General features: G+C 39.7%; 1 protein-coding gene across 1 annotated transcript; it reads left to right on the plus strand.

The window, feature by feature from the left end:
* The first annotated feature begins 286 nt into the window (after positions 1-286).
* On the plus strand, positions 287-13,725 carry LOC132370235 (membrane-spanning 4-domains subfamily A member 12-like). Its single transcript, XM_059929961.1, is given in 7 exon segments — positions 287-537; positions 2,305-2,428; positions 8,691-8,828; positions 9,451-9,507; positions 11,138-11,254; positions 13,329-13,439; positions 13,624-13,725. Coding segments are annotated over 7 exon segments (900 nt in total).
* Positions 13,726-16,967: the final 3,242 nt, after the last annotated feature.

Here is a 16,967-nt window from a genome sequence, read left to right on the forward strand (position 1 = left end):
ATGCAATGAACTCACAGAAGATCAATATATATAAACACTTTACAAAATCAAATGGGAATTGGAAAGTAAATGTATCCTCATCTTCCCCTCCTTCTCTTCTTTCAAACTGTAGGATGTATAGGATTCCAAAGTCAAATAAGTATCATTCATATTGGTTGTCATTGCCCATTAACTGCTCACTGCTTTCCTTCATTTGCATAGATAATGGACATTTGACAAGATTTTCTTTAGTTTCCTTTCTGGGTAAATTTATCATTTTGCTATGTTTTGTAATACTTAGGACATAATGATGTCATCCAAGCCAACAGCCTACCTCAGAATATGTGAAACCAAACCTAATCCTTACCCACCAAGCTACTCTATGGCTCCTGGGTCTCAACAACCTCTGAGTTTCATCAGCCTAGGAAACCAAGCGCAGAGTGGTCAGCCTGCCTTCATCACTTCTCCAGGAACCTTCACCAACAGTCGGCAGGGTCCAGGAAATATACAAATGGTAAATTCAGCTAGAGGAGAAGCAGCTACCAACTTTAAAGAGAAGCAAAGACACTAATGGTAAGTCTACTTACTACTAGAATTTTTATTTTGCATTTGTAAGGTTTTATTGTGCTTATAAGCTATAGGTGGAGAGAAGTTTATGATCTCATGACATATGCCCAATCATTAGAAAGGTTGGAATGCTACCCTGGAAACAGTATCCCTTTTAGGTAGAAATAATTAGTCTGCATATAGATTTTACCCCCAAATTCATGTTACTTTGGATTCAAGCAAAAATCTAATGGGTGACAAAGGATTCTTCGTAGCAGGATGATTCAGTAACACTGACATTCTGGAAATGCCACCACTTCTAGCTTGATCTCACTTTTGCAAAGGATATTTTGGGTACCCTCAATCCTGTCTCTGGATTAGTTTCAAGCCTGGTATTTGTATAGAGGCAAACTCATATTGAGGGTTGCCTTAAAAACAGAAGGAACTGCAAATGGGCTGTCTGGGGAAACTGGGTGTGAAAGAACTAGGGGCCATTCCATCTGCTGTCCCCTCACCCAGTGCCCATGGAGATGTTATGACTTAACTGCATGTCAATTCCATAAGGGGCACTTTGACCATTCCTAATCTAGTTTATGGAGGCATTGTCAATAAAATATGCCCTACATGTACAAGAAGACTCCACTGGCATAGGTGGCATTATTAGTTCCTTTGCTGTGCTTTTGAAGAACCTCTTTCACGCCACTAACACAGCTCCTCCAAATGGTACTGTCCCTCCCTGTGTGCAGCTCTAACTTCTCTGCTAGAGGCTTCCATAAATTATATTGAGTGCCCATTATATGCCAGAACTCTTCTAGCCATCACAGGAAAGTAAAACTGAGCATTGGTCCCCCTGCAGCAGGCAGATGTAAGCTGGGAGGTGGCCTCTCAGATCTTCCTCCTGCCAGACAGAGGAAGTTCCCTGCTCCCATTGGGCCACTGGCACAAACTAGCACACCACACAGCTGGCCCCATACAGGTGCTGGGAATATGGCAGAGAACAAACCAGGCATAATCTCTGCCCTCATGGAGCTCAGAACCTAGTGGCAGAATCAGACTACACACATAATAAAGAATTAAGGTACACAGTGTGTTGGAAGTTGATAAAAGATATGGAAAGAATAAAGAAGTGTGAAAGGGATAAGCAGTTCCAGGCAGTGAGGGGGTAGCAGTTTCAAGCTGGTCAGAGCAGGCTTTCCTTAGAAGACGACATTTGAGCAAAGACATGAAGTGAGGAGTGAGCCTTGTGGATGTCAGGCAAGAGGTTCCCGGTAAAGTCAGAAGGTCTTTCGAGGAAAATGTGGCATGTTTGAAGAACAGGGAGGAGGCAAACAAAGTAGAATAGAATGGCAGACGGAGGGAGTAGTGGGAAAAAGGGCAGAGGGGCGGTAGAGCCAGATCCTTTGAGGCTGGGAGGACTGGAAACTCTGGCTTTTAGTCTGAGTGGAGTGGGCGGCCGCTGGAGCCGTCTGACCGGTACCAAAGACGTGCTCAAGAGAAATGCTTTAAAGTACCCTTGGGTTTTTTAAAAGCTCCAGTTGGCAGAAGCTACTTCCTCTCCCTGAAGACTGACCTTCTGTGCTGTTAGTAGCCTCCAGTCACCACAACGGTGCAGGGGCCTCGGAGGCAGTGGGGGCAGGGGCGTAGGATGTGAGTGGACCACCTGTTCCAACTGACTCAGAGCTTAAAATAGTTCTGCGGCCAAAAATCCAGAATGAACTAAATGACCAAATTACTAAGTCTGGCCAATATGCAATTGTGATCAGTAAATGGTACATCCAGGGTTCTACCAGGAGAAAGGAAGGCCAGTATTAACCCAGATCTAACTGCTCCTCATCAAAATGATGGCAAGGATGAGGGTGGGAAGCTTATAGCCAGATGCTTGAATTGCTGCTCTGGAGAAGAGGTAGTTAAAAATCAAATAATAATGTCTAATGCAGGAGTTCTTCAACTGAGACCCAAAACTGGCTAAAAGAAGCCCATGACACCTCTGAAGTTGTATGCAAATGTGTGGTGTGTGTATGGATGGATATGGAAGAACAGTTTTTTAGGGGAGAAGACTCACAGCTTTTATCAGTCTCAACTTCATTATTCAAAAAATATTAATCTCTTAGCATTGTTTAGGAAGCTGTGGGGTTTTCTTCTAATCCTGATTCAATTTAATTGTATTCGGTAGCTATGTGTTGAAGAAATAAACACAGCAATCACTGTATTTGCAGTATTCCTGGACAGATAAGATGTAAACTTTGGAAGAAACAATTAACTTCCGGTCCAATCTAGCAACAGTTATCTCTCACAAATCTGTTTATCAAGGATGAAGGAAGGTATACTAAGAGGTACTAAGATGTATCCACTGTCTGAGAATACATGATGGGCCAATAAGGAAATGTTTGCATACCTGCAATTTGAAAAAGAACAATATAAATGAGTACAAAACTAAGAAATAAGGTGTGTCATTTATATCATAAGATACAACCGAATTTAAAAAAGAAAAACAAGATAGCTTAAATTCACTGGTATAATCAAGAAGAGTTCATGGAAGAAGTGAAGCTGAGCCTGACGGGATAGTTAAGACATGGGCTCTGGAGTCAATTTGCTGCATTAAATTCCCAGGTCTGCCCCTCAGTAACTGTGTGACCTTGGGCACTGCTATGGTCTGAATGTTTCTGTCCCCCTCCAAAATTCATATGTTGAAATCCTAACTCTCAAAGATGACAATATTAGGAGGTAGGCCTTTGGGAGGTGCTTATTAGGGCATGAGAGTGGAGTGCTCGTGAATGAGATTATTGCCTCATAAAAGAGACTCCTGAGAGATCCCTCGCCCTTTGCACCATGTGAGGACACAGAGGCACGGGCTATGAACAGGAAGAGGGCCCTCACCACAAGGTGACTGTGCTGGAATCTTGAACTTGGACTTCCCAGCCTCCAGAACTGTGCACAATAAAATTCTGTTGTTTATAAACCACTCAGTCTGTGGTATTTTGTTACAGCAGCCTGAACAGACTAAGACAGATACCTAATTTCTTTAGATCTCTGTGTCTCCATCCCATTGTTTGGGAGGATTACATGTACAATAAGTGTAAAGTGCTTAGAAATTATCAAGCATATTGTTAATGCCTAATATTTGTTTTTTCTTCACTGATACTTTCCCCAGAACTCGGATTACCCAAGCAGAGAACTGGTCCATTTGCAAAACACAGTCATTGAAGTCCCAGTTACAGCATTTTTCTCTAAGAGTCTTGGAGGCTCTCAGGGGATGCTCATGCAAGCCTATGCAGTAGTACTTTTTGAAGAATCCTTGGGACACCTGAACAAGTCTCCCCAAATACCTCAAACAAGGCTTTACTGAAAACTTCCCTAATATGGGAGGGAAATAGTCAATCAAGGCCAGGAAGCGCAGACAGTCCCAGACAGGATAAATCTAAGGAGAAACATACCAAGCAAGACACATACTAATCAAAGTATCAAAAATCAAATACAAAGAAAAAATATTAAAAGCAGAAAGGGAAAAACAACAAATAACATACAAGGGATTCCCCGTAAGGTTAACAGCTGATCTTTCAGCAGAAATTCTGCAAGCCAGAAGGGTGTGGCAGGACATATTTAAAGTGATGAAAGGGAAAAAACTACAACCAAGATTACCCAGCAAGGATCTCATTCAGATTCAACGGAGAAATTAAAACCTTTACAGAGAAGCAAAAATTAAGAGAATTCAGCACCACCAAACCAGCGTTACAACAAATGCTAAAGGAACTTCTCTATGCAGGAAACACAACAGAAGTAAAAGACCTACAATAACAAACCCAAAACAATTAAGAAAATGGTCATAGGAACATACATATCGATAATTGCCTTAAATGTAAATGCACTAAATGCTCCAACCAAAAGACATAGACTGGCTGAATGGATACAAAAACAAGACCCGTATATATGTTGTCTACAAGAGACCCACTTCGGACCTAGGGACACATACAGACTGAAAGTGAGGGGATGGAAAAAGATATTCCATGCAAATGGAAACCAAAAGAAAGCTGGAGTTAGCAATACTCATAACAGACAAAGTAGACTTTCAAATAAATACTATTACAAGAAACAAAGAAGGACACTACATAATGATCAAGAGATTAATCCAAGAAAAAGATGTAACAATTGTAAATATTTATGCACCCAACATAGAAGCAGCTCAATACATAAGGCGAATGCTAACAGCCATATAAGGGGAAATAGACAGTAACACAATCATAGTAGGGGACTTTAACACCCCACTTTCACCAATGGACAGATCATCCAAAATGAAAATAAATAAGAAAACAAAAGCTTTAAATGATACATTAAAAAAGATGGACTTAATTGACATTTATAGGACATTCCATCCAAAAATAACAGAATACACTTTCTTCTCAAGTGCTCATGGAACATTCTCCAGGATAGATCATATCTTGGGTCACAAATCAAGCCTTGGTAAATTTTCAAAAATTGAAATCGTATCAAGTATCTTTCCAATCACCACGCTATGAGACTAGATATCAATTACAGGAAAAAATCTATAAAAAATACAAGCACATGGAGGCTAAACAATACACTACTAAGTAACCAAGAGATCACTGAAGAAATCAAAGAGGAAATAAAAAAATACCCAGAAACAAATGACAAAGAAAACATGACAACCCAAAACCTATGGATGCAGCAAAAGCAGTTCTAAGAGGGAAGTTTATAGCAATATAATCCTACCTCAAGAAACAACAAACATCTCAAATAAACAACCTAACCTTATACCTAAAGCAATAGAGAAAGAAGAACAAAAAAACCCCAAAATTAGCAGAAGGAAAGAAATCATAAATATCAGATCAGAAGTAAATGAAAAAGAAATGAAGGAAACAATAGCAAAGATCAATAAAACTAAAAGCTGGTTCTTTGAGAAGATAAACAAAATTGATAAACCATTAGCCAGACTCATCAAGAAAAAAAGGAGAACACTCGAATCAATAGAATTAGAAATGAAAAAGGAGAAGTAACAACTGACACTACAGAAACACAAAGGATCATGAGAGATTACTACAAGCGAGTCTATGCCAATAAAATGGACAACCTGGAAAAAATGGACAAATTCTTAGAGAAGCACAACCTCCCAAGACTGAACCAGGAAGAAATAGAAAATATAAACAGACCAATCACAAGCACTGAAATTGAGACTGTGATTAAAAATCTTCCAACAAACAAAAGCCCAGGACCAGATGGCTTTACAGGCGAATTCTATCAAACTTTTAGAGAAAAGCTAACACCTGTCCTTCTCAAACTCTTCCAAAATATAGCAGAGGAAGGAACACTCCCAAACTCATTCTATGAAGCCACCATCACCCTGATACCAAAACCAGACAAAAATGTCACAAAGAAAGAAAACTACAGGCCAATATCACTGAATAACATAGATGCAAAAATCCCCAACAAAATACTAGCAAACAGAATCCAACAGCACATCAAAAGGATCATACACCATGATCAAGTGGGGTTTATCCCAGGAATGCAAGGATTCTTCAATATACGCAAATCAATCAATGTGATAAACCATATTAACAAATTGAAGGAGAAAAACCATATGATCATCTCAATAGATGCAGAAAAAGCTTGCGACAAAATTCAGCACCCATTTATGATAAAAACCCTCCAGAAAGAAGGCATAGAGGGAACTTAGCTCGACATAATAAAGGCCATATATGACAAACCCACAGCCAACATCGTTCTCAATGGTGAAAAACTGAAACCATTTCCTCTAAGATCAGGAACAAGACAAGGTTGTCCACTCTCACCACTATCATTCAACATAGTTTTGCCACAGCAATCAGAGAAGAAAAAGAAATAAAAGGAATCCAAATCAGAAAAGAAGAAGTGAAGCTGTCACTGTCTGCAGGTGACACGATACTATACATAGAGAATCCTAAAGATGCTACCAGAAAACTACTAGAGCTAATCAATGAATTTGGTAAAGTAGCAGGTTACAAAATTAATGCACAGAAATCTCTTGCATTCCTATACACTAATGATGAAGAATCTGAAAGAGAAATTAAGGAAACACTCCCATTTACCACTGCAACAAAAAGAATAAAATACCTAGGAAAAACCTACCTAGGGAGACAAAAGACCTGTATGCAGAAAATTATAAGACACTGATGAAAGAAATTAAAGATGATACCAACAGATGGAGAGATATACCATGTTCTTGGATTGGAAGAATCAATATTGTGAAAATGACTATACTATCCAAAGCAATCTACAGATTCAATGCAATCCCTATCAAATTACCAATGGCATTTTTTACAGAACTAGGACAAAAAAATCTTAAAATTTGTATGGAGGCACAAAAGACCCCGAATAGCCAAAGCAGTCTTGAGGGAAAAAAACGGAGCTGGAGGAATCAGACTCCCTGACTTCAGACTATGCTACAAAGCTACAGTAATCAAGACAATTTGGTACTGGCACAAAAACAGAAATATAGATCAATGGAACAGGATAGAAAGCCCAGAGATAAACCCACACACATATGGTCACCTTATTTTTGATAAAGGAGGCAAGAATATACAATAGAGAAAAGACAGCCTCTTCAATAAGTGGTGCTGGGAAAACTGGACAGCTACATGTAAAAGAATGAAATTAGAACACTCCCTAACACCATACACAAAAATAAACTCAAAATGGATTAAAGACCTAAATGTAAGGCCAGACACTATAAAACTCTTAGAGGAAAACATAGACAGAACACTCTTTGACATAAATCACAGCAAGATCTTTTGACCCACCTCCTAGAGTAATGGAAATAAAAACAAAAATAAACAAATGAGACCTAATGAAACTTAAAAGCTTTTGCACAGCAAAGGAAAACATAAACAAGTTGAAAAGACAACCCTCAGAATGGGAGAAAATATTTTGCAAATGAAGCAACTGACAAAGGATTAATCTCCAAAATTTATAAGCAGCTCATGCAGCTCAATATCAAAAAAACGAACAACCCAATCCAAAAATGGGCAGAAGACCTAAATACACATTTCTCCAAAGAAGACATACAGTGGCCAACAAACACATGAAAGGATGCTCAACATCACTAATCATTAGAGAAATGCAAATCAAAACTACAATGAGGTATCACCTCACACTTGTCAGAATGGCCATCATCAAAAAATCTACAAACAATAAATGCTGGAGAGGTGGGAATGTAAATTGATACAGCCACTATGGAGAACACTATGGAGGTTCCTTAAAAAACTAAAAATAGAACTACCATACGACCCAGCAATCCCACTACTGGGCATATACCCTGAGAAAACCAGAATTCAAAAAGAGTCATGTACCACAACGTTCGTTGCAGTTCTATTTACAATAGCCTGGAGATGGAAGCAACCTAAATGTCCATCGACAGATGTATGGATAAAGATATGTGGCACATATATACAATGGAATATTAACCAGCCATAAAAAGAAACGAAATTGAGTTATTTGTAGTGAGGTGGATGGACCTAGAGTCTGTCATACAGAGGGAAATTAGTCAGAAAGAGAAAAACAAATACCGTATGCTAACACATATATATGGAATCTAAAAAAAAAAAATGGTTTTGAAGAACCAAGGGGCAGGACAGGAATAAAGACACATACGTAGAGAATGGACTTGAGGACACGGGGAGGGGGAAGGGTAAGCTGGGACGAAGTGAGAGAGAGTGGCATAGACATATATACACTACCAAATGTAAAATAGATAGCTAGTGGGAAGCAGCCGCATAGCACAGGGAGATCAGCTCAGTGCTTTGTGACCACCTAGAGGGGTGGGATAGGGAGGGTGGGAGGGAGATGCAAGAGGGAGGCGATATGGGGATATATGTATATGTATAGCTGATTCACTTTGTTATAAAGCAGAAACTAACACACCACTGTAAAGCAATTATACTCCAATAAAGATGGGAAGAAAAAAAAGGAAAAAAAAACAAGGCTTTATACTGAGGCCCTGGTCCTAGCGTATGTCAAAATCTTAATGGCCCACCTCCTGTATAGGTATAGCTAAATGACACCCATGGATCTTGACAGAGTTGACAATAAATAAGGAGCAGCAGCAATGATAGTGATGTTTCAGTGGTGCCTGAAGAAGAGGAAGCAATTTTTAAATGTCTGTTTCCTTTTTTCAGGCAATCCAGATCATGATTGGATTGATGCACACTGACTTCGAAATTATTTTGGGTTTAATGGCCTCCATTTATAACCAAGTTTTGGGTTTTGCTTCCTTGTCTTTTACTGGCGGATATCCATTCTGGGGCGACCTCTCTGTGAGTAGCCTGCTGCAACAGCTGTCCTTCGCAGTTTATTAAGTATAGCTGTCCCCAGTCTATGTACAACTCATCTTTTAATAAGCCCTGCATCTGACCAGCTGGAGAATTTAGATACTAGATATTAATATTAGATATTAATTAGATAGAGAATTAAATAAAGAAGAGCTTTTGTTCTCCATTTTAACTTGCAGCCTAAACTCACACCCTAAAGTTTACACTGATCAAGTAACCAGCAAACCAAAGTTTTATTTCCCTATTACATTTTAGATGGAAATGTATGTGCTGGGTGGACAGTGGCAAAAAGAGGTGATGGGGAACATGATTAAAAATATGCAGTTGATCATGAGAAGAGACTGAGCAGTGAGGTCAGAAGTCATCAGAACAAGGAAAACTTACAAGGGAATGAGGTCTTTTTATGCGAGAAGCTAAGGAGAAAAAAGAAAAGGATGTCAAAATGACGTAGTAACTTCGAGAGTTACTCCAAAAAATTGAGAAGTACGAGAGGAATTTTTGAGAGGGAAATATAAATAGGTCAACCTTTCATCATATAAAGAGAAGTATTTCCCAGGAACAATCAAAGGACCCATCATTTCACAAATAAATTTGTTTATTTCTACAGTTCACTATTACTGGAGCACTCTCTATTTCGGCATCCAAGCAGTTTTCCCCTTGTCTGGTAAGTTAGAATGTTTCTACTTTTTAAACCCCTTTAAAGATTAATTTATTTGGGTAAGAAAATTGAGAAGGCAGATTCAGAAAATGAGAAGGGGAGCATTTTTTTCCCAAAAGTATCTGTGGGTTGCCTCCGTGGTATGTATGCCCTCACATGGTCTACACAATTTGCCACTCAGAAATGGCAGAGCTCAACATCCCGACTCTTTAATTCACAAGAGTGGAAATTGGTAAAGATGGGGTTGTTTACTTCCAAGGCTCCCTGGTTCAGTGGGGTCACACTGCACCGGGGAAACTCCAAGCGGAAACAAAGAAGCCAGGGAACACCCTCTTGCCACTTCGGTATCAAACACTCTACTCTGCATTTGCTATTTCTCAGTTCTGCCTTGCCTTGTATTGTTATTTTTTCTTTGTGCATATCTCTTAGTCTTATTCAGATTTGACTTTTGTTTTATAGTTCTTTAGATCATCATGAAAAACACCTAGCTCAGTACCTAAGAAGAGTCCATAACTCACTGAGACAGGCCTTTCAATTCTCTCTGTCACAGCACTCCACCTTTTGCAATCTCCTGGTCCACTTTTGAAACAGGAGAAAGAAAATGGTTTGCCAAGAACTAGAGACAACTAGAACAGAAGTGGTTTCAAGATTATATTTAATCCAGCACAAGAGGGAAGAACGGGAAAATAGGAACACAGAGTCATGTTGCTCATACTTTCCCAGACTAGACTACACTAGACTAAAAATAAAATAAAATAAATCAGTCTAATCTTGACTAACGACTCTTGTAATACAAAAACAAAATAAAACATCCTTTCACTGCATGATTTAGAGATCCTTCCCTCTAACTATGCTTGTCCAAGCATAGAATCTGTCCATTTGGAGAAGAGAGCTAAAATTATACCTAAATCGATTTTTCTAGGAGCCCTTTAGAGGCCTTCAGAAGACTATCTAAGGCATGCTGAAGCAGTAGCACATTCCAAAGAACTCCTAACAAGTCAGCTGAGGACTTGGTTTCACAATTATTCTGCTGAATTTCAAAGTCTTCTTGTAGAAACTGGGGAACATTTTATACTCTGCCCATTTACCCCTACCCTCAAAAGCCGACCAAGTTCCTCATTCTAAATCTATCTAGTCCTTAGAAAGACAAGGGTTTCATTAATTCCTAAATTTATCAGCACAGATTTTTTTGTGTATATACTTTTCCATCTATAAAATTGGATGCTATATAGTACTACCTCATATAGTGGTTGTAAGAGTTCTACGAAATAATGCATTTACATGATTTAATACAGTGACTGTCACAGAAAAAATGCTCATTATAAGTTTGTCATTTTATTGCTTTAAAAAGGGAATATAATTGTTATTGTGCATGAGGCTTAGACAAATATAATAATGAGCTTCTGCATTGTATTATCTACATTTTTCTACAGATTTTAGAAATACCCTACATTTAGGAGGCATATAGAATAGTTTTCATGGTAACTATCCAGAAGGGCAGAGGAAAAAAATCATTTCAACTTCAAAATTTTTTTCAAGATTTCAAAGATTAAGAACCATTAGATTTAATTGCTTCTTATTTCATTTAATTTCACTCATCTTACATATGATTTATTTTTCCTGCCATCTCCATCAGATAAAAGGCAACCTAGGAATGAACATTGTTAATTCTGTCTTTGCCTTCATTGGGGTGATTCTGTTGCTGGTGGATGTGAGCATTAATGGGCTGCCTAATCAAGACTACTGGGCAGTGGTAAGTATCCCATCACCTACCATGTGCTTCCTCTCTTTCCACTCACTTAGAGTGGATCTATTTTTTATTTCTTATTACTGTACAGCAGCTCTAGTAGTAAATCCCCTTTTCTATTCCAGCCCTACTCCTGGTCATGTGATCTCTAGGACTAGAGAATAAAGTGGGAGAGTCACCTCTGTAGATGGACTACGGCAGAAAGGGCACCCCTTAGTGGTCCATCTCACAGGTAGTCACATAGGGAAGACTCCTAAAGGGTATACAGAAATACTGGGAAAAAAAGCTCCCGGAAATAAAAGAGTAACTGAACTTGCACACTGAATGAGAATAACCTATACTAGGAGAAAGAGATGCAAAATAAGTGAGATACAGATATAGATACATAGATATAAGTATTGATATTGATACATATTGAAATACATGTATCCTTGTTAAGGCATAAGATATAGAAAAGGATTCTTTGAGGTTTTAGGAAGAAAAATCAAATTACTTACAAGCAGGAAAAAAAATCAGCTTGACTCAGTCTCTACTACAAAAACATTCAGTGAGGGAAAATCATGGAGCAATATCTACAGAGTTTTGATGAAAAGAAAATGTGACTCAAGAATAATAAGTCCAGGGACTTCCCTGGTGGCACAGTGGTTAAGAATCCGCCTGCCAATGCAGGGGACATGGGTTCGAGACCTGGTCCGGGAAGATCCCACAAGCCACGGAGCAACTAAGCCCCGTGCGCCACAGCTACTGAGCCTGCACTCTAGAGCCTGCTATCCACAACTACTGAGCCCACGAGCCACAACTACTGAAGCCTGCATGCCTAGAGTCCCTGCTCCACAACAAGAGAAGCCACCGCAATGAGAAGCCCATGCACCGCAACAAAGAGTAGCCCCCCACTCACCACAACTAGAGAAAGACCGCACGCAGCAACAAAGACCCAACGCAGCCAAAAATAAATAAATAAAATTTTTTTTAATTTTAAAAAATTAAAAAAAGAATAACAAGTCCAATAAAATCCTTGTGAAAGTATAAAAGCAACAAGAAGATACTCTCAGTAAAACAACAATAACACACATGGGCACTGCTGCTAAAAAAAAAAAAAAAGGATAGTAATATTCAACCATACACGAGGTAGATTAAATCAAGAATGTAGAAACGCAAAGAGAAGCTGTGTAAGGAGATTCGTGAAAAGCACAAAAACTGGAAGTTGAAGAGAGAAGATGAGAGGTAAAACAAGTATGCTAATCTCTCATTTTTCATAATAAACAATCATCTAATACTGCCTCAAACTGAAACTTGTAGGTTTAAAATGATGTCAACCTCTTCATGGATTTCGTAAACTTGACTTCTTTTTGTTCTTTTAAAATCAGGTAAGACTTTTATTTCAAAATAGGAAGTAAAAATGATTCCATTATTAAAAAATGGTGTTTCCCTCTATTGCTCTCTCATTCCCTCTCTTGCTTCCTCTCTTTTTTTCTCTCTCTTGCTGTCTCTCCATGCATCCACTTTTCTTTTTTTTCTATTTTTTTGTCTGCCCTACGCAGCATGCCAGATCTTAGTTCCCCGGCCAGGAATTGAACCTGTGCCCCCTGCAGTGGAAGCGCAGAGTCCCAACCACTGGACCGCCAGGGAAGTCCCTGCACCCACTTTTCTATTTGCCTTTTGCCCATACATAGAGTTCTAGAATAACAGGTCTCAGGTGTTAATTTAGCTCATTTCTGGGCAGTGGCATTTGGGATGATTGGCTGTGTCCTATGTTGCTTGATTTATATTTTTATTTTAATGAGTAAGTAAATTTTTATTAGAAAAAAAAAGAAAGCCATTGCAAAGAAAAGAACTCTACTTCCTTTCTAATGTTTCTAAATAAAACAGTCTACTGGCAAAAAGGGAAGTCTTCTGGCATTTTAAAGAAATTCCGAAGTTAATTTACATTCCCCTGAAATAAGCACGTGATGACAGAGAAATGGTCCCAGAGCTAGGTGAGTACAAGCAATAGTACATTTGATGAATCAGAACTCTTTGAAGCCTGGGTGAAGCCCTCCTGATTTAGTCAACATTCCAGTGTGTTTATTCCTGATTTCAGCTTGCTGGGAAAGGAATTTCAGCCATGCTGATCATCTTCTCTCTTTAGGAGTTTTGCATAACTTGTGTCACAGCCCATTTTGCCAGCCAAGCAATCACCAACACCAATGGGGTGAGTTGGGCCTCTTCCCTGGAAGATAATCTGAGTATGTGCTGAAGAAATACAGACTTCAGTGTCAGCTAAGTCCCACTGTGGACTTACCAGCGTGCTATTTGTCCTCTTCTCCGATGGGACCAGGGGGGTTCCTGAACAGGATTATAGCAACAATATTGTTTGCTTTATTCATTCTTTCCAGTCTGTCCTGGCTATTCCAATTGTGTATGCAAATAGTCCCTTGACCACAGGGTGGTCCTCAGTTCCTCCCAGAAATGATGGCCACCAAGCTCACACCACCTAATACCACTAGGTATTAAAAGAAAAAGGAGGATCATGCAATCTCATGGGGAAAAACTACCTGCAGAAACTTCTGAAGAAGCTGGTCTCTACTCTCCACGATGATTGCTGATTTTAAAGACTGTGTTTCAGATTTGTTCTTAGTTTATCACGAACGATAACTGCATGGATCTCCCTGCCACTGTTTCTTCCTACATGCCGCTACCACTCACTGGCAAAGGTGAAGGGCCAGAGGACCGGAAATGACTGCAACTCTCTTAAAGTTAGAAAATTTCCTGTTAATGTTACCCTTTCCTCAATAAAATGTTACTAGGAACATAAGCCTTTTTTGGTATTTTTTTATTCATTTGGTTTGTTATTGGTTGTTAAGTAGGAGATCTGACAAAATACTGCAAAGCAGACTGATAAAATTTCTTTGATGATGATTTACAGGGTGTCCAAGTAGAAATGTTATATCCTACCACAGAAGTCATATGCCTATTATTAATATGATCCTATTTAAAGCCCTTACGGTAGTTTCATTCTGGAATATCTAAAAACGTATTCATTAATTCATTCATTTGCTCAAAAAAAGGTATTACACTACTACTTTGTGACCAAATCCTGTGCTATTCAATTACATAAAATTAAGATTTTACATATTTTTTATTTGGGGTAATAGAAAATGGGATAAAGTGGGCTTTATTGAAATGCCAGTGTACACATGTTTTTTTTTCAGGTACAAGTAACAAATGCTGGGTTTAAGTACAAAGACTTCACCCCAAAAATATAATTTAAACTGTATGAGAAAAACCAAAGTGCATCCTATATTTAGTCTCTTCCTTCCTCAGAAGAATACAAGTTATTATTAGACCTCTAGGGTGTCTTCCAATTCTAAACTCTAAGGTTAATAATTCATCATGAAATACATGGGTTCAAGAATTATCTTTCCACCCTTGTACACTGTTGGTAGGAATGTAAATTGGTGCAGCCACTGTGGAAAACAGTATAGAGGTTTCTCAAAAAACTAAAAATAGAACTACCATATGACCCAGCAATTCCACTCCTGGGTATATATCCAAAAAAAACCCCCAAAACACTAAATCGAAAAGATACATGCACCCCAATGTTCACAGCAGCATTATTTGCAATTGCCAAGACATGGAAACAACCGAAGTGTCCATCAACAGATGAATGGATAAAGAAGATGTGGTACATATATATACTATTCAACCATAAAAAAGAACAATATTTTGCCATTTGCAGCAACATGGTTGGACTTGGAGGGTATTACGCTAAGTGAAATAAGTCAGTGAAAGATAAATACTGTATGATATCACTTATATGTGGAATCTAAAAAATATAACAAAACTAGTAAATATAACCAAAAAAAGCAAACACAGGTATAGAGAACTAGTGGCTGCCAGTGGGGGGAGGGGGGTGTGCAATATAGGGGTGAAGGAGTGAGAGGTACAAACTATTGGGTGTAAGATAGGATCAAGGATGTATTGTGCAACATGAAGAATATAGCCAACAATTTTGTAATAACCGTAAATGGAAAATGACCTTTAAAAATTGTATAAAAATTAAAACTTTAAAAAAATAATACTTAAGCCAGAAACCAAAAAAAGAGAAAAGAATTACCTTTCCAAAATCCATAAATGTATCTTAGATACATACATATCATTGATTCACACCAGGCCCACACAACATTTCAGGAAGCTCTTTTTCCCAGAGCGTGTTTTGCGTTTGTCACATCCCACTAAAAATCAATCAGTCACAATTGTCCCCTTCTCCCATGGAGCTGGCCAAACCTATCCTGAATTTGGGTGATTGGGGGGGGCGTGCAGGGAGTCCCTAGGCATCTATGTGCAGGAGTGATTTGAATCAGGGGAAAGATCTGGAGCAAGCTGTGAGTTCAGGTACGTGAAGCCTGAGCTGAAAGACCAGGAAGTGAGGTCCAGTTCCCAGCCTGGCCTCTGTGATGGGTTGGATCCCCTGGGAGAAAGGTGTATTCTCCGCATTTGTGCCCGGACTATAACGAGGTTCCTGCTCTGTAAGGAGGACCGAAGAAAATGCAAGGCTGTCTGAACACCCCCAGGGCTCGGAGCTTGAGGAGAGCTGGGAGATAGCACCTGGGGTCACGCGGCCTTCTCCCAGAGAAGCAGCTGCAAAGCCCAAGAAGGCTAAGATGTAGAAGGAAACCGGGTGCCCCACACACGCGGCAGAGGCTCAGCAGAGGCCTGCTGTGCTAGAGAACAATGTGAAAATTCTGCGGACTCCCAGAAATACTTCGGAAGTGGGGATGGGCAGAGAGCTGAGGTGTGCCTAGGCAGGAAGGGGTGCAAGCCAGGCAAGCGTGGCCATATCGCCAGTGACTCCTCATTCCCACAGGCTGAAGAGGTCTCAGACAGCAGCATTTCCCTAAAACTGGCTGTTACTGCCTTTCTCCCTTCATTTCGTAATGAAAACAAACAAAGCCTTTCTCTCTCCAAACTGTTCTCTACAATTTATCATGTAGAAATGTTGTTCCTCTCCTCAAGCCCACCTCTTCTCCACGCCTCAGTACCGTGACTTCACTCTAAAAATGGGTAGCTGTTTACTCAGTTCTACCAACTCAGCAGTATTCAGCCAGCTTCACTCAATCTCTCTCTCCACATGTGGTCTCCACCCAGTTTAAGCCTCACTCACAATTTTATTTTATTTTTCACAACTCCTCTCACTCCCCCAAATATTTAGCAACACTTTAAAATACGGTACAGGGATCGCTCAAGATGGTGGAGTAGGAGGACATGGAGGTCGCCTCCCACCATAAACGCATCAAAAATACACCTACACGGGCTTCCCTGGTGGCGCAGTGGTTAAGAATCTGCCTGCCAATGCAGGGGACACGGGTTCGAGCCCTGGCCTGGGAAGATCCCACACGCTGCGGAGCAACTAACCCCGTGAGCCACAACTACTGAGCCTGAGCTCTAGAGCCTGCAAGCCACAACTACTGAGCCCACGTGCCACAACTACTGAAGCCTGCCTAGAGCCCGTGCTCCACAACAAGAGAAGCCACGACAATGAGAAGCCCGCACACCGCAATGAAGAGTAGCCCCCGTTCGCTGCAACTAAAGAAAGCCCTCGCACAGCAACGAAGACCCAACACAGCCAAAAATAAATAAATAAATAAATTTATTAAAAAAAAAATACATCTGGGCTTCCTTGGTGGCGCAGCGGTTGAGAGTCTGCCTGCCAATGCAGGGGACACGGGTTCGAGCCCTG

The sequence above is a fragment of the Balaenoptera ricei genome, chromosome 8, assembly GCF_028023285.1.
Source record: "Balaenoptera ricei isolate mBalRic1 chromosome 8, mBalRic1.hap2, whole genome shotgun sequence".
Lineage (NCBI taxonomy): Eukaryota > Metazoa > Chordata > Mammalia > Artiodactyla > Balaenopteridae > Balaenoptera > Balaenoptera ricei.